The following is a 23,380-nucleotide window of genomic DNA, read 5'->3' as shown; positions in this document are numbered from 1 at the left end:
AGTAGAAAAAATAAACTTCCATCTCATCTTTCTCTTTATGTGCATCTTCAGTTTCACGTCGACCTTTAAACATTTTTTTTTTTTTTATCCATTTTGTTTCTCTGACAAGTGACAGAAGCATTTTCCCCACATTATAATTACAGAATACACTTTTACTTGATGATTTTCTAACTGACATGTGACCATAAAACACTTCTTAAAAAGGGGAACACACCAAAATCGTCCTCCAACTCTTTACTGTATAAAAGTAGATGCTTTACAAATGAATTACTGGCTTCGTTCAGTGGTGTGTCATTACGTTGTTTTTTTTTTGACATCTTAATAGAAAGAAAGAAAAGAATCCGTGCTGGTTTAAGGAGCGTTGCCAGAATGATAACTGCATTTTGTTTTCTTAAAACGAATGTATTTCTTGCACCCGGAACAAAGTTGATAAGAAATTAAACTGTTTGTAACTTGGATGATGGTGAATTAAAAATATAATCACACTTGAAGTGTTTTTGGTGACTTCAGCTGCTTTTGTTCATTATAATAAATTCTCATGCTGTACGAGGCTGTCAAAAACAACAACGAGCGTCGGATGTGAACCTAAAGAAAGTTGGACTCTGGAGGATCTCCCGCCTCATCAGATCACAACCGGAGCTGCAGACTGATCTGAGCCCGTATTTATCAAACTGGTGAAAGTCACATTTTGGATTTCAAAGTAAAAATGCTTCACTTTTACTCATACTCACAGCCTTGAAGATAAAAAAAAAAACGTTATCACCTTTTTTTAGGACTTCTATTATTTGTATTTGATTTGTCAGGATGTTACACCACTTTGTATTTGATTATCAGGGCTTCAAATAAGGGATTATATGCATCGCTCTGTCAGGTTTATTTCACAACAATGACTGGCTCGCTGTAAATTATCTCGCTTATTACACGGCTACTTACTTAAGACATCAATTATTTCACACAAAATCAGAACTGCGCCATAGCAACGGTCTGTTATACATAGCAACCGTCTGTTATACATAGCAACCGTCTGCTATAAAGAAATAACAGACCGTAGAACACCGTGATTGACCAATCAGAATCGAGTATTCAACAAAGCCGTGTAATAAACAAGAATAAATCTCATTGTGTTTTTGTTGTCGTACCACTTTAATTTTATTGTCTGAGCGTGTCAACGTGGCACTTAATTCAACTTATCATACGTTTTCTCTGGTGTAACAACAGCAGAATGTCTTTCTTGCTTCAGTTTGGGTTTGATTTTTACTTCCATTTCAATCAATTTCAAACTATTTCATCCCTACCTACATTATATATTTATATCATAAATGTATCCCATTTTTGTTAATTGCTGGTGGAGATATTGAGGATTTCACATTTATATTTTTTTGCAGAAAAAGATATCACCAAGTAAAATGTGAGAATTTTTTTTTGGCAAACGTCGAGTAAAACGTGATTAATGATGCGATCACTTGAAATTTGCTCTTAAACTTTGCTGTAAGCAGGAGTAATGAAGTCATTTGATAAATGTGTTTTATTGCTCGCTTTGGAGCATTATGAAGTGTAAATCTTAGAAGTTTGACAAATACAGGCTCAAGAGTTTGGACGTCATCCAGTTCTGCTGCTTCTGAAAAGGAACTTTTTACTGACAGAAAGAAATAAAAGATATACAAGGCCATCAGTAACTTTAGAGTTTCTGCATTTAAAGGGGGGGAAATCATTAGAAATTCGTAGTTAGGGGGGAGTAACATGGTATCCAGGGTAAAACTCATTTAAAGCCTAAACAGTGTACGGAGTTAAAGGAATTCCACACAGTCAACCCTAAAATGAGCCTGATAAAACCGTGTAACTCACATGAGATGGTTGAGAAAGTTGTTTGAGTAGTGACCAGTAAATAAAGCTTTGTTCCTTCTTACAAACTCCTGGGCTTCCCTTCAAATGTTGTGAACCTCTAGCGATGTACGACACAGGGGTATTCGGATCTTTGTAACATTTCGGTGACATTTTCCTGGTGAACGGGCTCCACGCTGGTCTTATTTCACACAAATCAACGGCCGCAGAATCTCAAACAAAACAAGCGAAACCGCTATTGAACTCGTAGTTGAAACCACAGTTGAAACCGCAGTTGAAACCGCAGTTGAAACCGCAGTTGAAACCGCAGTTGAAACCGCAGTTGAAACCGCAGTTGAAACCGCAGTTGAAACTGTTATCGATCCACACATCACTCACAGCAGCATCTCTCCTCCTCTCCTTCATATAGAAAATATAACACTATATTTTACAAGAGGACTAAGAGAACAGAACATCTATTATCTTACAAGGAACAGCGTACAGGCACAGTATGTACAGCAAACATGGTCCCACCGAGCCAAGGTTGTGTGAACATATGGGACAAAAAGGAGTGACCAGTCTGAAACCTAACACTTTGGCTGTCAGAGAGAACGTCCCGGATGTCACTTGGATTCACAACGAGTGCCTCGTTCAGCTCTTCAAACAGATAGTTCAGGTGTTTTGAAGTGGGGGTTGTATGAGGTGCTTATTCGTAGTCAGTGTATTACCTACAGTAATAGACAGGAGTACCAGCACGGGAGCAAAGCAATGTACTGCTGTGGACGTGGGGCAGCAGCAAAACAGATTTTAGACACCTAAAAATCAGTTTAAGTGTACGCTATATTTAGAATATTTTCACCGCTTTCCCTGTTAGAAAGGGCTGTTTGACAGCGAGGTAAAGCGGTGAAAATATTCTAAATATAGCGTACACTTAAACTGATTTTTAGGTGTCTAAAATCTGTTTAGCTGCTGCCCCCGTCCACAGCAGTATAATGCTTTGCTCCCGTGCTGGTACTCCTGTCTGTTTCTCCAAACAGGGAGCGTGCTGACCGTCATCTACTGTAGGTTATACACTAACTATGGATAAATACCTCATACAACCCTACTTCAAAACACCCAAACTATCCCTTTAACATCAAATGAATAAAGATCATTCTATGTTTTTTCTTTAAATCTTTAGAACGTTTGATCTACATGGTTTACCCCAGTGTAGGAAACTGAGTTTAAATGACTGTCAAGTTTTCTAATATCCGTTCAGGTGATCCTCGTCAACTTGAATTAAGTAAAGTCACTGTATTTAGGATCCATTATTTACACCCTGCAAACTCCACCTTGTTCTGATTATTTTCTTTAATAATCGATTTATAGTTTTGTCTATAAAATGTTAGAAAACAGTGAAAAAAGCCTTTTTGGCAGACTAACACTTATATATATTCAGTTTATCATTTAAGTCAAACGTCACAATTGGTGCATGGAGTTTACCGCTGGTATTGAGCTCTTTGTCGGCTGTTTGAGAGCAAATTTTTGGACTTTACAAGTTGACAAGGGGCACCTGAACGCAGCGTTAGTGTTGCTGAACCATTTCATGTGGGGAGGAGGAGCTGGTTCAGTCTGACCCCCTTCTTGGGCCCAGTCCTTCAGTGGATCCTGCCCCTGAATTGGGACCCAACTACTGATTATTACAGTAGTTTGCATGTAAATAAGGCTGTTATTTGGGTCATGATCATGTCCAGGATTACTTACAAGAAGCGTCTCGCTGTGAGGATTGATTCGGATCTAACCGTGCAGATAGTTCTGGTTTTATATTTGCAGGTTATCTGTCTGAACATCTGTCTCAACAACATGGAGGTGAATCCTTATTTAGTTTGTGGTGCTCACTGTGCTGAAAAAAGAGCATTTAAAAAGTCTAGAGATTTACTGTTAACTAGATCACTTATCTTTTTTCAGTGTAGAGAGAGACAGGAAACATGGGGAGAGAGAGGGGGGTATGACATGCAACAAATGTCCCCCCACCCGTAAGGCTACTGGGTCATTTTTCAGTACAGCACCACGACATTTAAAACACCGTTGTGAGAACCACAAATACAACTCACTTCCATTGTTTTGGAGTGGAGGCAGATATCTGAAAACCTGGACAGATAAAACCAAAAACTCTCAGCATGGGTAGATACTCTGTGTGTCTGGTGTCTCTAACCATCAGGTCATATGATCCAAAGTGTTCGGTTTGACACTGACACTCTCCTTGGCGGCGAGCTATTAAGTGCTATGAGAATGATGAAGTGCTTTATGTTGAGGTACACTACAAACAGACTCCCAATTCAACCCTAACCCACATGGGGATGAATCCACATCACCCTGCCACTTGGATCCACCAGAGAGACGTCCGTAAATCAAGAGTTCAGAGATCACGAGAACCTCCGGCTGCGTGCGAGTGCGTCCACTGAAACAGGAAGTGCTGCCAGTCCTGGTGCGAGGATGCTTTTTGGTCCTGCTGGCTGGCGGGTTACCTTCCGCCAGAGGTGACGATGAGTGTAATCATACAGTATGTGATGGCGGAGAGCACTCTAACACAACACGACAGCGGGGAGGAAGAGCAAGACAGGAGAGTAAGAAGAGGAAGAGGCGGAGGTGGAGAGAGGTCCATTTGTGGGTGAAAGGCCTGACAGTTAAAAGAAAAAAAAACAAAGAAGCGAGCGTTATTCACACAAACACAGCCATCATGACTGCGGACTGTTCTGGACAGAGTTTAATGAGTCTGTCTGGCCCTCCTCCTCCTCCTCCTTTTCCTCCTCCTTTTCCTCCTCCTTTTCCTCCCCCTTTTCCTCCCCCTTTTCCTCCTCCTCCTCTGGATGTGAGGGGCCATTGTGCCTGCCTGACCCTTCACTGTCCCGGGGGACAGAGGGACTTCCAGCCCCGGGCTTCGCCGGGCCTCTGGAGGTCCGATGTCCGTTTGACGGAGACAGGCTGCGGCCTCTCCCCTTTTCCTGAGTGTCGCTGTCGGCCCTCCTCTCCACCGCTGAACACTTCTTCATCGTCACCTTTTGTCTTCCCTCCTCCTCATCGTCTTCCTCTTCTTCATCATCATCATCATCATTATTATCATCATCATCATCATCATCATCAGAGTCGATGCGGTTGAGTCTTTTGCGGATTGGACGATCCTCTTCCGACGACGAGTCTGATTCCTCTGAGTCTTCCTCGTCCTCGTCCTCGTCGTCCGTCGAAGGCCGCCTTTTTTTCAGCATCTGAGCGAGCCGTTTGCGCCGCTGCTGTGACAATATCTCTCTCCTCTTCCCCCTGCCCATCTTCTCCAGGTCCTCTTCTTCTCTTTCTGTCCTCTTTAACCTCCTCCGCTTGTCTTTGTCCGTCTTCTCCTTCTCTAATAGTTTCCTTTTCAGACGCCTTCCTCTCTCTCTGTCGTCATCCTCCTCTTCTTCATCGCGTTCGTACCTCCTCCGCTTTTCTCTCGTCCGGTTACTCCGGAGGTCTTCCTCCTTTCTTCTCCTCTTGTTCACTCTTCTTCTCTGGTCATCATCCTCTTGATCTTCATAATCCTCCTCCTCCTCAGAGTCTCTGGAAGAAGGCGTCACTAAAAGAAAAAGAAAGAGGAAGGATTTGTGGGGTGGAATAAATCTTTGCGATTCAGTAAAATTGCTGAGATGCACTTAAATTATTTTTCTGATCAAAGAAAACAGCAAGAAAATGTGCATAAGAAAGAAGAACTTTGATAAACAACACAAGTAGCCAGTTCTCCCGTCAGCTCCGTTCTCTTTATCCATCCAAGGTCAGCTCCATCGGGGCCGTTTGAATGCAGAGAACATAAATGTCAGTATCTGGGTGCTCTACAGTCGTAGCGTCGGCCCATTTTACCACGGAGACGAGAGCGACGGCTGGCTTGACTGCACGTTACCGCGATACGATAACGTTTCCTGTCCGTGACAGAGTTAGCATGCAGCTTTAGCTCTGCTCTGTCTAGCTCTGCTTTTCCTGTTAATGTGTGAAACCCAAAGTGTTTCCATCCTTTACTGGATGTGTAGTGTTTACCACGCTGGATTTAACATGTGAGGGTGCAGGTCGTATCCACGCGGACCCTCTGCTGGTTTCTACTTTTTTGTTTTGGCTCGCGGCGGCTGGCTGCTGTGTGTTTTGGTTGAAGGATACGGAACAGATATGACGTCACGTTACTCAGACTACAACAATAAAAGTGGTAACTTCCTCCTAGTAGGTGAATCGATTTTTTGCCCATCCCTAGCCGTTACCCTGGTCAGTTGTAAGATTTGTTTTCTTTATCCAATTCACACAAATAATCCTTGACTGGAGAGCCCGTTTCTATCTTAAACTGAATGTGTGTGAAGCAGCGTGAACTGGTACACATGCTCAGAGGGCGATCTGACTGACCATCGCTGTAGTCGCTCGAGAGGTGCTCCTTGCGTGGTCTGCCGCGGGGTCTAACTTTGACCTTCTTGGCAGAGGCCCGGGAGTTGTCTGACGACTCCGACGTCTCGCGGTAGTTGACCTGCTGGCGCTGGCCACGCCTCAGACCCCGCCTCTTTTTTTCAGCATCGCTGTCAGTCATGTCGCTGAACTGATCGGAGCCTGGAGAGGACATGGACAATTTACAGATAACTACGTTGATAATCAATTAGTTCCAGAATGGATATTCGCTGGTTCCCAAATGATTTGCTCTTTTCTCTGTTTTATATCATTGTGAACTGAATATCTTTATGTTTTAAAAAGATATTCAGTTTACAACAAGATATGACACATAAACGCAACAAATCCTCTCATTTGAGATGTTTGACATTTTTACTTATATAAAAACTGTAATATTAAAGTTGAATTACATTTTGTGTTTATGCCTAAACGCTGTTTCAGGGGATTTCCATCCTGATGAAATCAACTTACATCAGCTGCAACAACAGCAGGTCCCTTAATGAACGTGATTAAAACATCACAGCACTATTTATCTCCTCACACACAATCAATCAGCTCTGCAACTGTAACGCAAAACAATTCTATCTTGCAGCATGGCAGTTTCCCCTCACCCATTTCTTCATCAGTTTCTTCCTCCTCTTCCTCGGAGGAGCGTCTCCGCCGCCGTCTCAGCCGTTTCCGGCCCCGGCGTTGGGTCCTGCTGGGTCGGATTTTAGGTGCCCCTTTCGCCGCCCGTCTGGGGCGAGTCCCACTCTCCACGCTGCCCACGTCGCTGCCCGCATCGTCATCGTCCTCCTCGTCATCATCAGCACCTGACGCAGCAAAATCTTCATCCTCTGAGCTTTGTGGGGGAAGAGGAAGAAAAAATAAGACCGATGGAAGCAAACAAAAGACGAGGAAGAGAAATGCAGGTGTGTGTGTGTGTGTGTGTGTGTGTGTGTGTGTGTGTGTTTTACCTGTTGCTGAGCATGAACTCGTCTTCGCTCTCTGCTGCCGTGCTGTCACTCTCCAGGTCGTTCAGTCTCCGCTTCTTCCTGTTCCTGGCAGAGATAGCCTGGCTTCTGATTGGCCGCTGGCTCTCCTTCCCGTCCTCCGACAGGATAGCGGTGATGTCTCGGCCTTGCCCGGCTCCTACATACATCAGAACAGATAAGTGGGTTAAATCTATCGTTAGAGTTCGGCTTCTCAGTCGTCTTAATGTGGTGGAAACGTTAACAATATGATGCATCGCAACACGGGCAGAAACTGGGTACTCTTACTAACAAACTGCTGTTTCTGTAGCTGTGGAAGAAATGTGCAGAATGTTTGTCAGTGATTCAAAAATAATGGGGTGATTTTAAGAAGTTAATAGACACAAAGACCAGACACCATGAATTTAGAGGTGGGGAATCATAAATCTCTTTGCTGATTCAAATCATTTCATTCAGTTCAGTCCAAAGATTCACTGACTATGTAGTTCGTTCACTTTTCACCTCAAGTTAAACATCGCAGCACCGTTCATACGGCCCATATGAGCTGCCCCATCAGCCAATCCTCTAACTCTTCCTACATGGCGATATTGTTCGATTATAAACCCATTTATATATTTTGAAGAAACCTTTACAACTTCCGGTAATTGCTCTTTACCCACCTATGGCTCCTATAAGCCTTTAAGTTGGATTCACATCAAATCAGGCAAAAACGCCAGTCCTCCCATTCATTTCAATGTGCTAGTGCGTTTAGGCTGTGGCGGTAGGGACCGCAGGGGATGCCGAAAACAATAAAAAGGAAGCCGTGCGGCGAAAAGTTGAAACGCTGCAGTGGCCAATCGCGGCCATCAGACCTGAATACACCCACAGAAAGAAGAACTCTTCCAGTTGTGTCCTCGCTTGGTGTATTTCTTGTACCCAGCGTCAACGTCTGCATCTGGCTTTCAGTCTATGCTGCAAAATAGCGATACGAAGAAGCTTCCTTTGGTTTGGGTCCATTTGTTTGAGTTTGCGGACAGGAAATGGAGGAAAAGATCTGGGTCAGGGGTTAAAGTTCTTCTTCTTCTTCTCTTTTGTTCTTCAATGGGGATTGGCAAACTGCTTTTAGTAGCATTACCGCAACCCTTTAAGTGACACTCCCACACCACCGCGCAACTCTGTGCTAAACGTCGAAACACCCGATTGTGTGTGAATGCAGCCTTACTCCCAGCACATTGTGACATGCATCAGCAGGAAGTAATCTAACATGAACAATGGCTGCATTCCATTTAGGTGTGTCAGTCTCAGGGCCCTGGTATTATGCTGTCTTACTGGAGTAACTAATTAAAACTAAGCCATCATTAATGTTTTCTTTTCCTGCCAAGTCTTCTAAGGAAGGGATCTCTTTCATTGTCATCATGTTCGGAAGATATACACAATATAAACTGTGTTTCCTTCAAATACTGATATATTCATCAACCCCAACACTGAGCTGCAGACCTGCTCTGAATAGCTGCCGTCTAAGGGCAGAAATAAAATAAAGTAATGTGTAAAAAATTATATAAATAATGTATAAATGTCCGTTTCCAATGCTGTAGTTTATCACGTTATCAACAGCATGAATTCTGCTTTAACCTTTGCGTCGTTCACTCACCTCCACAGAGGTCCCTGATGTCCTCCTCTATAGCCTCGTCAATGGCATCGTCAAAGTCGTCAAACCTGCAACACAGATCAGATGCTGATAGCTCCTGTCTGGGATTTTATGTTTTTATTGCAAGACTTTTTGCAAAATTCAAATCTGTTTGCAAATATGACACAGCGTCGGGCCATTTTAACCATTTCCCCTCACATTCATGATCACTGCAGATGTACTGAAGCATATTAAGAGTCTCTCTAGCACTGTAAATGGTCAAATTGAAATATGGACCAGTACATCCATTCACGTGTTTCCATGTATCAACAGTTGGTGGCAGCAATGCACCCAGTAAAACACAAGAAAGAAGAAGCCTGCTAGATAATGTAAACATGAATGTAAACGATGGAGGTCGCACATTATTAAAAAAAAGCTAATTAGCTTTGCAAATGTTTGATCTACTTTTGTTACGCTTCAAGGATGCACACAATGTGTTTTGGTGAGAAACACTGAATGTAACATCACATACCTGTAGCTGATGTTCTTCCTGGTTCTGGTTGATCTCCTCCCCAGATTTTTGCTCTTTTTGGGATCCTTCTTCTTCGTCGACTTCTCCTCTTCCCCCTCATCGCCCTCCTAAAACAGTCAAGACAAATTATTCTAAATGTTGCACGGTAACATATGAGCATCTTTTACACCATGCTGTTTCATGCTGTGTTGCAACATTGGAAATTGCAGATTGACAACGACAAATATTGTCCAGAAACCCTCACAGGTACTGCATTTAGCATAGTGCTCCAATCATAACATGGCAAACTGCAGCCCAACAGGCAACAACAGCTGTCAGTGTGTCAGTGTGCTGACTTGACTATGACTTGCCCCAAACTGCATGTAATTATCATAAAGTGGGCATATCTGTAAAGGGGAGACTCGTGGGTACCCATAGAACCCATTTACATTCACTGATCTGGAGGTCAGAGGTCAAGGGACCCCTTTGAAAATGGCCATGACAGTTTTTTCCCCGCCAAAAAAGTTTGGAGAGTTATTTAGCCTCCTTTGCGACAAGCTAGTATGACATGGTTGGAATCAATGGATTATAAATATATCATAATGAATGGATAGCTTCATATGATATCAGTATCTTCACTCTAGCTTTAAAACTGAACCCGCTACAAACTCTGAAAGACCGATTGCGTTAAATAAATTAGTAGAGTTAAAACAAATTTGCGTTAACGTATTATCTTTGACAGGCCTAATAAAACCAGTATAGATATGCACTGTAGTAATCACATTATTCCCCATGTGTTTAAACTGACAGGGATTATTATGAAGCTGTGTGTTACAATGAAAAGACTTTTACTCACAGGGATGATGTTCTCCACACTGATTCCTACGTACACCAGCCGCTCCCTCCTGACAGACAGAGAGGAGGGTCAAAATACACATCATTTTGACCTTTAGAGTTTTTTTCAGAAAGTGGAACATAGTGTGTGTGTGTGTGTGTGTGTGTGTGTGTTTACCTCCTCTCTGCTCTCTCTTTTTTCTTCAGAGCGCTGTCCAGGTTCAGCAGTTGCTCCTCCAGTTTCTCACACAGCAGCTTCTGAAGGGAGGAAAACCAAGAAAAACACAAATCAAACGTTGGAAAACGTCTTTTAAAATGTCTTGTTTATTAAGGAACCTCAACGCTCTGCTAGTACCACTGAAATGTGTCCGAAGCTTTCAAGTACTGAAAGCTGACGTTAAATGTCTGGACAGAATTATTTGCTTATTCTTTGATCCAATAGTTCCTGATTTGTATCAAACTCTTGAACAACTTCTTGTTCAGCTGCTTGTGTTTGGGCGACATGAAACACTATCTTTTGTTAAAGTAAAGCTTCAGTAGGCAACAATAACCATAATAACCTTTCAGCATATTGTAATTCAAGTGTTCTGAGAGAAAACTAGACTTCTGCTCCTCCTCATGGCTCTGTTTTCAGGCTTTAAAAAAATCTAGCCTGTGACGGGAGACTTTGACCAATCACAGGTCATTTCATTGAGAGAACGTTCCTATTGGCTGGGCTCCAGTTGGTGGGCGGTGCTTGGTATTTCCTCAACAGATCTCAACATGGCTGCCGGGTCACAAACGTTCTCATTTTACAGCTAAACAGTACACTACAAGACGATTCTGAAAGCATCTAAGGCGAGAAATAGTCATAACAGAATACAGAATATTGATTCATATTTGATCAGCGCTGCCTAGTTTGACCGTTTGGTCGGAGTTTGCGAGTGATTGACAGCCGGCTCTCATAGACGGCAGCTGGACAGCAGACCTCAGATCAGCTCTGACTGGTTGTTTTCCTCCGGTCTGTGAAATCTTGCAGATGCCGTTAGGAGTACTGGAGGACACCGGAGGACAGAGTCACATGATTTTTTTCAGATTACCTGTCTCATGCACTACTCTCTGGATATAGCGAACGTTTTATAAAAATAACTTATTTTAAAATCATATTTGCTCCATTTCTACCTACTGCAGTTTTAAGACATTACTGACCAAATTATTTTAGAGTTTTTTTAGTTTTATATAATGACTATTTGACATCAGGTGGAGTTTTACCACCAAAACGTAAACAGGTTTACAGTTTGATAAAATGTGCTTTATATGCGTCGGTCTCTCTCTCTGTCACAAACATACAGCTTACATGTTGGCAGGGTGGACAGAACCACTCTCCATCTGGAATCAGCATGAGCGGTGGCCGCAGACAGGCAGTGTGGTATCCATTATCACAAGAGTCACACAGCAGGATCTGAAGGACACACACACACACACACATATATATATATATTTGTGCAGTAAAATAACTCTCACAGCGGCAACTCTTTGCAACAACCAAGCCTTTAAATGGCCTCAATATTTTCTATTTGCTAGTCTTCAACACCACTGCATGCTGTGGCATTAAAAATGTCCCTTAATTCAAACCATGGGGCCTTGCACAAATCATAAAAGAACAGCCCCAAACAAAAACTACCCAAATGTATGTGAACAGCCGGTGTCCAAATACTTTTCTATGTGTATAATAAAATGGAGAAACAGTGCCTCAAACAACCACACGCTCTTCTCTCTCACCAGTTCAGGGTGGTTGGGCAGGCCACAGTGACTGCAGGCATCCTCACTGGGAATCTCCTCTGATTTACAGGATTCTTCTGAGTCGCTCCCTCCTTCGCTCTCCCCCTCTCCTCGTTTCCTCCCTCTGTCCTCCACCTCTTCTCCCTCGTTCAGTTTGCGTTTCTTGGCACGAATGTTGGACCATCGGGCACGTCGATGCCTCCGTTTACCCTGAAAATGCAACAGAGAAATAGTCAAACGGACAAAAAAAAAATAGAGCAAAAGAAAACCCAAGTGTACGTGTTCACTCTCAGGACACACTTTTAGAAACTGATTACCCTCTGTTTCCTAATTTGCCCAACAGGTTCTGTTTTTATGTCTTTCTTTATAGTTGAGCTTTGCTCCTCTTCATCATCTTCCTCTTCTCCCTCCTCCTCCTCTTCTTCCCTCGTTCTGGTAGAAAGTGCCTGTTTTTTTTGCGGTTTCTTTTTCTGGCTCTCAGTCGCCTTTGAGCTCGGCCTGCAGGTTGGCAAAGCAGATCTTCAAGAAAAAAAGGTGTAGATGGGACTGAATTTATTGTCAGATTACAATGGACACACAAATACAAAATGTTTATTTTCTAAACCCCAATTTCATGAATTTTGTTATACATGTACCTGCAAATCCTTGCAGATCTCCTCAGCGTCCTCCCTTCCTCTTGCACCTCCTGCTCTTTCTCTTTCTCCTCCTCCTTTCCCCCTTTCCCCCTTAACTTGTTTCTCCGGTGAGGAGGAATCTTGATTTTCAACCTTATTCCTTCTTTCTGGAGCTCAGAGGAGGCCTCCTCCCGGGGACCCTGCTTCTCCACTGATCCAAGCCCAATGTCCTTCACCCTAACCTGGGCAGCCAACCCACCATTGACCCCATCTCCCTGGTGGTCCTTTTTATCCTGCTGGTCTACTTTTAGAGGTGGAGCGGTGCTCCCTGATTCTGCCTCCTTTCCTAAATTGCTTTCATTCTTTTCATGGTCATCTTTATTTCCTTCTTCTGCCAAAGGGCACCCAGACACCTCTCTTCTCCTCTCCTCCAGGTTCTCATCCTTCTCTTGACGACTGCTGTGTCCAGTTTTTGTCTCCCCTTCTGTGGTATTCTTATCCAGGTCTTCTGCCGTCTGTCTTTTGGGGTCCTCTGTGGGCTGAGACAGTGAGGAAAGACTAACAGAATCCACTTTTTCCTCTACAGCTTCAGGGAGTGGATCAGATTTTAAGGGTGACAACTGTAGTTTTCTGGCTGGTTGAGCTTCCATCGCGGCAGGAGGAGGAAGAGCGGCGGCGGCTGCTGCTGCTGCTGCTGCCGTCTCCCCTTCAACAGGTCCCTTCCTTACCAGCACTGACTGCCGGCTCACTTCCTTCTCTTCCTCTACAGCTCTGGATCCCCGGTGGTCTAAACTGGGCCCATTTTGTTCCTGCTGCTCAGCACCGGAGGGTCGGTGACGCTCAGATGGGCTACGAATGACCCCTACATGACCTATAACGCCGACTTGACCTATGACCCCTATGACTCCATTTTGTCCCTCTTTATGCGGCAAGGTAAGAGACGCTCTCCCGTTGCTCAGTTCTAGCCTCGATGCAGTGACCACTAGTTGCGGTTGTGAGGCAGCTGGACCACCAGGGGGCGCTAAGGAGCTCGGCAACTTCCCCTCTTTTCCATGACTCTCTTTGGTCTGGATCACAGAAGGGTTGCAAACAATAATACTGCTGCTGTTACTGTTGTTGAGGTGGTTGCTGTGATAGCTCTCAGCAATCTTAAGCTCCCTCTTCTTCAGTGGTATCTTGGCCTGCTGGTTGCTCCTGACAACAGCCCGTTCTGCTTCCTCTTCCTTGTTCATTTCCTGTTTTGCCACAGTCGCACCTGGTGCCATGACGACTGACACAGCGTTTTTGGGAGCGTCGGCGTCCCTGGATTCTGATTTGATGATGGTGGTGATCGTGCTCACGCGGTTGTCAAAAACAGGTGATGATTTGTGGTCCGTCTTCTCTTCTTTCACCTCAGCCTCAGTGTTTTCCTGCTTGGTGGGCTGCGTCTCCTCCAGCTTTACTGCAACTGCAACTGCAACTGCAAAACAAAAAAGACAAAACAGTTACACTCCTAGAAACAGCAAACAAGAGAGGGACAGAGTGCAAGGAGCACATCAGGTACAGAACTATCATTAAAACGCTGATAGTAGTGGAGACTTTGGCCAGTTACCTGTCCCCCTTTTTCAGTGATAGAAACAAAATTGAAGGGTGTCCTGGTGCTCTAGAGGTTTAAGACACTGACCATTTAAGCACAACACCCTTAGTTTGAGTCATCTCTCTACTGCACACTTTCCATTTAAGCAAAAAAAAAAGCCCCAAAATGGTGTCATTCATCTCAACACATCAAGGATGATCAGATCCATCCTTTAGATTCTACCACCTATACATCATCTTATAATATGCAACTTTTCCACATTAAAATGTCTAAAAAACAACTAGACCTGTGTGATATATTTTGTTTAATTGCGTTATCTCAACTGTTTCCAACAATTTTCAAACTAAAACTCAAAAGAGAAATTATAAATGTTTAATCAAGGTAACGGTCCGTTTCATTTGGTCGCCTGTCAATGGCGTCAAACCCCCTTGGAGTCGCATGCGTTGTGGTCGTCTGCCAGAAGCTGTTATAAATTCACCTTTTTATCCATTTTAAACCACGTTTTTAACTCTTTATTTTAACCGGATGAAGGATTTTAGTCACCGGACATATGGATCTGAAGTTATCAGAGAAACAAGCTGAGCAAACGTTAGCGGCAGCTCGGCTCGCAGCCCCGGCCTCCACTGATTTATATTTTAAAGATAATTTTTGGGGCTTTTGCCTTTATTTGACAGAGATAGTGATCGTCATGACAGGGGTAGAGGGCCCCCCCTCCAATGATTTTTCACCAAACTCTGTATTTTGTTATTGTTTTGATTAAGACACTCCTAGCGGCAGAAAATCACATATTGTGCGGTTAACAGACTTACTTAATTCAAGCGTGCCTTTCTCATGAAATAAAAGTGTAAACGTGAGATAACCTGTAGTTTCTTTGTTCTACGTACCTTGTGTTAGGGGTTCCTCTTCCTTTACAGGGTCAACCTCCTCTGTGATCTTGGAAGGTTGAGACTTGGTGCTTCCAATGGCCTCATCCCCTAAAATCGACATAACACAGACACACAAACAAACAGCGTTGTTGTGAATCTTTACTTTTGCAGTAAAAGGTGACCCCATTAACTAAACTCAGTCCTTCACAAACAATCTTGGCCTCTTGGGTATTTTAGTTTTTCACCCATTAGTATTACTACTGATGGGTGACTATCTGCACAATGTCGAATAAGTGAGAAAAAGATGTGTGATACTGGACTTTTCAATTGTTTAACTTGAGATCATTAGATCACTTTTGATATTTTGACTTTTTGTTTGGCCTGAAAAGAGAAAAATGGCTCTGAATACAGTTTGTGTAGCTTTTGATTTGATTAGATTATACTGCCTCTGATGTTTTTAGTAATTGTTTATTATGTTATTCTGTCATGTCTGATAACTTAGAGATTGCTTGGAGTGGCATCTATAGACATACAAATCTCAATAGTGTGTCGACTAACATGAAGGACAGAAGATGATGAGCTCTCAATCCAATGATGATTTTTCCATCCATAATATAACTCCTGTGTTCCAAAGCCACATCTACTCATTCGCCCAGCATACCTGCATCTTTTTCTGTAGGGCTGGCAGTCCTGGATCCAGCCTGGTTCTGGTCCTGGTTCTGGTCCTGGTCCTGGTCCTGGTCCTGGTCCGGATTCTGTTTGGGTTCAACCTGGGCCTTGAGCAGCTCCAGAGCCTCAGCCAAGTCGTTACGAGTCCTGAGAAGGCAGTTTGGATGAGTGGCTCAAACAAGATACAGAACAAGAAGGGAACAGAATATGAATAGATTTGGTGGTGAACTGACATGACACTGCAGGCTGTTCTCCAGCAGGGACACACAATTCATTTTTCAAAAGAAAATAAGTGACAAGACTACTTTAAGACAGACTTAACGGGATAGTTTGTATGTTTTGAAGTGGGGTTGTATGAGGTACTTATCCACTATATAAACCTACAGTAGATGATGGTCGGCGAGCCCACAGTTTGGAGAAACAGACAGCAGTACCAGCACAAGAGCAAAGCAATGTACTGCTGTGGTCGGGGGCAGCAGCTAAACGCATTTTAGACAGTCATTTTAAAGATACAGTATATTTAGAATATATTCACCACTTTACCTAACTGTTAGACAGCCCTTTCTGACTGGGAACTGAAGCCGTTATATCCATCTGTGTTCTCTTCAAAGCCACCAGACTCCATTGACAAAGGCATTAATTTTACCTTGCAGAACACGGGAGTTGCTGGTCTACTGCTGCCTCGATCGGTTAGTTGGTTTGCGTTATTGTGTGACTTTGATGAATCCGAACTAACCCTTTAAAATACCAAAGTCATACACTAACAAACAAACTAACCGATCGAGGCAGCGGTAGACCATCAACTCCTGAGTTCTGAGATGTAAAATAGCTGTTTTTGTCAATGGAGTCTGGTGGCTTTGAAGAGAGCATCGATAATGACTTCAGTTTCCCCTCGGAAAGGGCTTTCTGACAGCAAGGTAAAGCGGTGAAAATATTCTAAATATAGCGTACACTTAACCTGATATTGATTCTTTTAGGTGTCTAAAATCCGTTTTGCTGCTTCCCCCGTCCACAGCAGTACATTGCTTTGCTCCCGTGCTGGTACTCCTGTCTGTTTCTCCACACTGGGGGCGTGACGAACGTAATAATAGGTAATACACTGACTATCTAACTAACCCTTTAAGACAAGGTTGGCATTTTAATTTGCAATGTGAACCTAACCAAATAAAATGATGACAAACAACTTTTCTAATAAAATAAGATCCAGATTGTAAAGAACTATATATTTACAAACAATAACTATATATGTGATTGCGGCCTGAGACACTGGTGATGGAGGTGCATATCCACCAGAAGAGTAATACCTGACGATGCACTTCCAGGTGGATCCGTCCAGATCGTCCTGCTCCTCCGTGTACAGCCGGATGTTCTGCTCCTGGTCCAGCTGAAGCCAGTACATCAGGCCCTGCTTGTCCCGACCTATAGGCTGCATACGCATCTTCTCTGGTTCCTCCTCATTAATCGCCATCTTGAACTTCAGATTGTCATCGAACTGACACTCGCAGAGATACTGTAGGGTAAACAAAATAAAAGTGTGGCAAGAAAGAAAGAGGAGGGAGTTGAAGGGGGAAAGGATATGACAAAAAGATGAATGTAGTTGTCGCATTGACTGCAGATGTTTCAGTCTTTTAGATACACTTATTACATTATTAGTAAAAACAGGTCATACTTTGAGGATGCATGACTTGCACTCCATGGACATCTCCTGGTAGCCCTTCTGTTCCAGCTCCCATGCCCAGGTACTGTTCAACTCCTGGCAAACCTACAGGAAATAATGATTAGATATAGTCACTGCGTACAACTTCTCTGTCTGATGTGTGCTGATATGTCTGGTTTAATCTGTTGACCACAACAGCAGTAAGGCTCTACAGTTAGTGTTGGAAGTTCACTCTACTTAAAGCTCTACACGGTCAGAGTTTTCTTTATAAATACTACTTTGTTATCGTCCTACAGTAAATGACAAACAGGGGTCTGTAACTGCACCCCATCTCCACTAACGAACGCTTCCTGCACAATTAATTTTAGCAGCGGGGTGTGGTCACAGGTGAGAAACTTGAGATGCAGCATGCAAGCTCAGCTGGACTTATACTGATGGTTGAACCGCTTCAGCAAGCCATGTTTAACAATGTGCAGCCAAGTGGAATCTGAAGTCAAACACTTTACATGGGCTACCCCCTCTTAATCAATTAGTCTACTAATCGGTCCTTTTGGTCTTAGTCAACTGTGACGATTAGTCGTTTTTCTGCTTTTTTCATGCTGAATGACTTATTTCCAAGAAACTTATGAGCACATCTCTGATAAACACAAGATTTAAAGTGGTGCTTCTGTGTGATTCTTTGTGGAGAAACAGATCTGTCGATTAAATCAACTAATCGATTATTCAACAAAATCGTATGAATGTTAGTCAATTAAGAATTTCTTTGGTAGAGGACAGCCCTACACATTACAAACACACACATACAGGGCTCAACTATAAGGATTGCCCACTTAACCAGGGCAAGTAAAATGCCACGTCGGGCTAGTAAACCATTTTATGCTCTCAGTCTATTCTACGAGCAGAGCATTTTAAACTTCAATATATCGCATTCGATCATGTTTATTTAATTGTGGGAAGTCAAAATCGTGATCACGACTAATATTCGATTAATTGTGCAGCCCTAGCAAGTGGTAAAAGTAACACATCGTTATTTTTCTGGAGCTGATGATTGGAGTAGCTAAGGAGTGAGCTATCTCGCCTCCTTCTCATCTTTGTTGAGAGTTTCTCCTTTTGTTCCTCGTTGGGCAAGTGGGACAAATATCAACATTGAACCCTGACATAAACAGAGCCCTCACCTTAGCCAGGTATTTTTCCCAGCGGTCAGTAGTCACAGACCTCCCCAGTTTTCTGAGCAGCTTCACATGGAGCTCCACCAGGGGTTTAGGAACTGGAAAACACATGAAGATGATTAGAAACATAACACTGTTCATTTAAACTTTTCACAAGTCACTAGAAGTCCACAACAAATTCTGCTGAAGAGCACAACTTTAAAGCCAGGTGTTTAGGAGGCTAAAAGGGAAGCATTTCCCTTCTGGAGATCAATCATATCATAAAACACAGTCAACATTTCCATTATTAAGTGTTACAGTGTTAGATTGTTCTATTGGGTGATTTTTTTAAAACAACCAAGTTCATGACAATAGAGAAAGTAGAACCTCTACGATGTGATTACATCTTAAACTGGGTTCAAGACTTTACATAATACTTAATGTATAAACAAAAACAGAGGTGTTGATTAATGGCCCTTTTGTTTACCATGATAAACAGATGTGTAACAACAGATAAACAACACCTTGACAGCAACGCCTGTCAACCTAAACACTGGGATTTTTATTTCACATTTCTTCCAGCAGCTGTTGGAAAACGGCCAACCACTGGTGAGTGAATAAAAAGGAAAATTACATTTATGATTCCGGCCGTGAATGTAAAATGTGTTTGTACAGACTAAAACCGCTTGTGTAGCACTGCAATCTTTGGGGGCTTATGTTTATCACTGCAACTTAAATGCCTTGAGATAAGCAATAAAAACAATACTGCTTATAATATGCAATGTGCTTTCTGCACTGACAGTTACTTTTTTCACTATTTCTACATTGAAGGTATTATCAGATAACTGGTGATGTGCTAGCTTATGGATATTATGTTGTTTACTGAATACTGGGTAAACAGATGTTTACCATGTCAGTGGTTCTCAGAATTGAGTGCCAGCAACTTCCCGAGTGCTTGGGGTCTTACAGCAAAATATTTAATTCTCAGGAAAAACACTTTTTTCATTCTAATTTTGGCCCATTAGATCAGGAGTTCCCACTTATCTCCTATGTACAATGTAGATAGTTGTGTAAATGTAAACACATTTACACAAGTCAGGGTATCTTTGTGCTGTTTCAGAATAAAGGTTATAATGCCTTGCTTCATTGAGGTTGGTAAGTAAGCTAATGTCTTACTCTCTCTTACTTTACTAATATTTTTGGGATATTTTACCAATAAATTTGGGATATTTTATTTGTTCATCATTTTAATGTTGCAGCTGGTAAAGGTGGAGCACATTTTACACATTTTTATCTGATAATTTATATTAAAAAACATCTGACATTTTACTTGTATTTTAAGAATATTTAAAAAAAATTATATTTCACTAATAATTTGAGGGTATTTCTCTGATAGTTAAGGAATATTTCATAGGATATTTTACTGATATTATTTTGGATATTTAAAAAAATATATACTTTTATATTTTTTGAATATTTTCCTTTAATGTTGCAGCTGGTAAAGAAGGGGCTCATTTTAACTTTATTATAGACTGCATCAAAACCTTTATAATTGTCTCTACTATGTATTATTATCTTTTCATTCAAGATGTAAGACATAACTATTGTGTCAGGATTTATAATAAGACTGTTTTGCCTTCTAAACAAAATCCCATTGGCATTTTTAACTACTATGCTAATATCTAAAAAATACAACCTTGAACATAACTATACTCAAATAAACGTATAACAATGTGTGGTCTGATGTGAGACTGTTACGGAGCCCACAAATTTACAGGAAATTCCAGCCTTCTCTGCTGCCTGGCACAGTGAACTGAAATACGTTTTTTTATATCAACACAAACTCAGAATCTCAACAAAGAAAAACAAGTTAATCATGACTGAAATGTCAGAAAACTAATATAGCTAACGACAATATAAATATTAGCCTATTATGTCTAAGCTAATAAAAGCTTTGAGGGTGTTTGGCATTTTTAACTAGGCTAATAACTAAAAAATAGTCTATATATAAAAAAAATGTTTGGTCAGTGAACTGAAATGTATTTGTAGACGATTCATTGTAGACTGCATCAAAACCTTAATAATTGTCTCTATTATGTATTATTTTCTTTTTATCCAAGATGTAAGTCATAACTACTGTGTCTGGATTTATGTTAAGTCTGTCATGATACTGTTAAGACTGCAAAATAAAATCCCATTGGCATTTTTAACTACGCTAATAGATTCCAGATTCAAGAGTTTTATTTGCCATTTGCACCTAAGTACATTGGAATTCTGAGCAGTTTACAGTTTAATAACTAAATAATACATCATTAGATCATAAAAATACTCAAATAAACACATGAGTGGTCTGATGTGAGACTGTAACGGAGCCCATGAATTTACAGGAAATTCCAGCTTTCTCTGCTGCCTGGCACAGTGAACTGAAATATTTTTAATCAACACAATCTCAGAATCTCAACAAAGAAAAAACAGTTAAATCATGCCTGAAATGTCAGAAAACTTTGTCTTGTCTTTATTTTGGCAAACTCTTGTTGGCCAAACGTAAAATAAGCTTAATAAGCGTAGGTAAAAATGCCAATGGGATTTTATTTAGAAGGCAGAACAGTTTTAACATAAAATCCTGACAATAGTTATGTCTTACATCTTGAATGAAAAGATAATAATACATAGTAGAGACAATTATAAAGGTTTTGATGCAGTCTATAATGTCATTAAGTCACAATCCCCTATTCTGATAAATAGTTTTTCTGCTTGCAGAGTTTTTAACAGAGGTTTATGTTAATATCTGATATAAACACCCTCAAAGTAGGCTTTTCCTCGAGGTATCTCATCTTATTAATAAATATACAAGAGTAATGTAAAGATTTACAATTAAATCAATTTTGGCATTTTGAATAGAGACACTTCTAAAGGTTTTGATCAAGTCTATATATAAACCTGTGTGGTCTGAGGTGAGACTGTTAAGGAGCCCATACATTTACAGGAAATCCCAGCTTTCTCTGCTGCCTGGCACAGTCAACTGAAATACGATTAATTAATCAACACAAACTCAGAATCTTAACAAAGAAAAAACAAGTGCCTGAAATATCAGAAAACTAATATAGCTAACTACAACATAAACATGAGCTTATTATGTCTAAAGCGAAGAGGAGCTACAGAACTAACGGTTATTGAGAGCTAGCTAGCAAGCTAACAACACTAACGAGTCTCTACCGTCTCTTTCTGTTCAACAATAACCTTTAAAACAACAACAAGTGCACTTTATGACTCAAAAGTTGAAATGCATCGATGCTAACTAGTTAGCCAGAGTTTCTACTGCGCCTGTGCATAATATGTGACAACCAAAATAAATAACATCCTCTGTTTTTAGCAGCTAACATCAGCGGCTCAGTTTGAGATGTTGGATGGAAACAGGACACAAAGAGGGACACTGATGTCCTCTCCAGACCCGGCTCTCTGGGAGGCTAGGCCGGGGACAAATCACACCTGACGACCCTCTGGAGCTAGCTGGTAGCTGGCTGTGTGTGTGTGTGGTCACTGCTGCATCATGGCTCCAACACTACCAAGTTAACAGCATTTACAGATCAATACCAAACAGTGTTATTGACTCTAAATCAAACTAGTTTACTGCCTAACTTTAGTACAGCATGGTGCTGTGGTTTGGTGGAAGTGGACTGAGGTTTGGCTAGCTTTATGTTAGCATTTTCACTCAGAAACTTGGGACACAAAATGCTGCTTTCAGGGGCTCCAACCGGGGCCGAGATGTTGCCACTAAACTCCCCGATCTAACGCTGCTCTGCCGGGGCCATCACCATCACAATCACGGTGGTTATGGTGGTGATGGTGGTCCTTCTCCTTCAGTGTCGCAGCTTCTAACCACTTCTTCTCTACCAACCGCCACTAACCGCCACCATCGATCTCTCACCTGCCGTGGTGTCCCGCAGATACCTCTCCATCTGCGGGAAAGTCATCTCGGGCAGATCCAGCACGGCTCCGAACCGCTCCAGGAACGAGCAGACCTCGGCGAAGCTCGGGCAGAGCGGCGGCGACGGTACCGGGCCGGAGCCGGAGGGGCTGGAGGAGCCGGAGGAGCCGGAGCTCCTCACCACCACCACCACCGGAGCAGCAGCCATCTTTCTCCAGGCAGGCAGGCAGGCGGAGAGAAGCAGGAGGGAGGGCGGAGGGAGGAGGGCTGAAGGCGGAGAGCAGAGAGCTGCTGCTGCTGCTGCTGCTGAGAGGATGCGATGTAATGAATGGAGGCAGTGAAACATCTACCGGGGTCAAGGTACACGCTATGAGGAGCATTAAGCTTCCGGGTTGGAATTTCAAAATAAAACCCATGCGTTCTGTGTTCGTTGAACAAAACACTAAAGCAAAGGATGTAGAGCACCATTAAAGGTGAATTAGCCTAATCTGGGAATTATTTTTTGCATTTCAGATTAATATATATATATATATATATATGTTAATATATTAATATATATATTAATACATATTTATATTATATATTATATATATATGATATATATATCCGTATACATATATATAATAAAATATATAATATATATATAATAAAAAAAATATATATATATACTATACTATAGTATACTATATATTAATATATATATAAAGTCCAGAAATCTGAAATGCAAAAAAAAAGAAGTGATTTTGTGAAATCAGATTTCTGGACTATATTAATATACAGTATATATATAATACAATATATAATATATATATAATAAACAAATATATATATATACTATACTACTATACTATAGTATACTATATATATATATATATATATATATATATAGTATATATATATATAGTATATACATATAGTCCAGAAATCTGAAATGCAAAAAAAAATTGTGGATTGGACATTTGATATGTCATGTGATTTTGATCA

General features: G+C 41.6%; 1 protein-coding gene across 4 annotated transcripts; it reads right to left on the bottom strand.

Annotated features, from left to right (window-relative positions):
- Nucleotides 1-1,442: 1,442 nt before the first annotated feature.
- On the bottom strand, nt 1,443-22,731 carry rsf1a (remodeling and spacing factor 1a). Of its 4 annotated transcripts, none has more exons than XM_074641033.1 (18): nt 22,397-22,731; nt 18,496-18,587; nt 17,333-17,425; nt 16,968-17,173; nt 15,656-15,810; nt 15,013-15,102; nt 12,574-14,011; nt 12,256-12,436; nt 11,939-12,148; nt 11,514-11,618; nt 10,356-10,435; nt 10,200-10,248; nt 9,365-9,471; nt 8,857-8,921; nt 7,212-7,386; nt 6,867-7,096; nt 6,220-6,417; nt 1,443-5,410 (listed from the first exon to the last, which is right to left on the bottom strand). In XM_074641033.1, the coding sequence occupies exons 1-18, from the start codon at nt 22,602-22,604 to the stop codon at nt 4,539-4,541; spliced, it is 4,554 nt and encodes a 1,517-aa protein (XP_074497134.1). In that variant the 5' UTR covers nt 22,605-22,731; the 3' UTR covers nt 1,443-4,538. The 4 variants fall into 4 exon arrangements, with proteins under 4 accessions (XP_074497134.1, XP_074497131.1, XP_074497132.1 ...); XM_074641030.1 differs by having other exon boundaries at nt 12,256-12,457; nt 22,397-22,730; XM_074641031.1 differs by having other exon boundaries at nt 12,256-12,457; nt 12,574-14,005; nt 22,397-22,730.
- Nucleotides 22,732-23,380: the final 649 nt, after the last annotated feature.

The sequence above is a fragment of the Sebastes fasciatus genome, chromosome 7 (genome assembly GCF_043250625.1).
Source record: "Sebastes fasciatus isolate fSebFas1 chromosome 7, fSebFas1.pri, whole genome shotgun sequence".
Taxonomy (NCBI): Eukaryota; Metazoa; Chordata; class Actinopteri; order Perciformes; family Sebastidae; genus Sebastes; species Sebastes fasciatus.
The sequence above is the reverse complement of the archived record's forward strand: the minus strand, read 5'-3'. Positions and strand labels throughout refer to the sequence as shown.

Excerpts from the sequence above, each read along its gene's own strand:
- rsf1a (XM_074641030.1), bottom strand. The coding sequence starts at position 22,604 with ATGGCTGCTGCTCCGGTGGTGGTGGTGGTGAGGAGCTCCGGCTCCTCC. Across the intron at positions 12,458-12,573 it reads AGATCTGCAAGGATTTGCAG|ATCTGCTTTGCCAACCTGCA; the intron begins GTACATGTATAA and ends TTTTTCTTGAAG. Across the intron at positions 5,411-6,219 it reads CTCGAGCGACTACAGCGATG|TGACGCCTTCTTCCAGAGAC; the intron begins GTCAGTCAGATC and ends TTTTTCTTTTAG.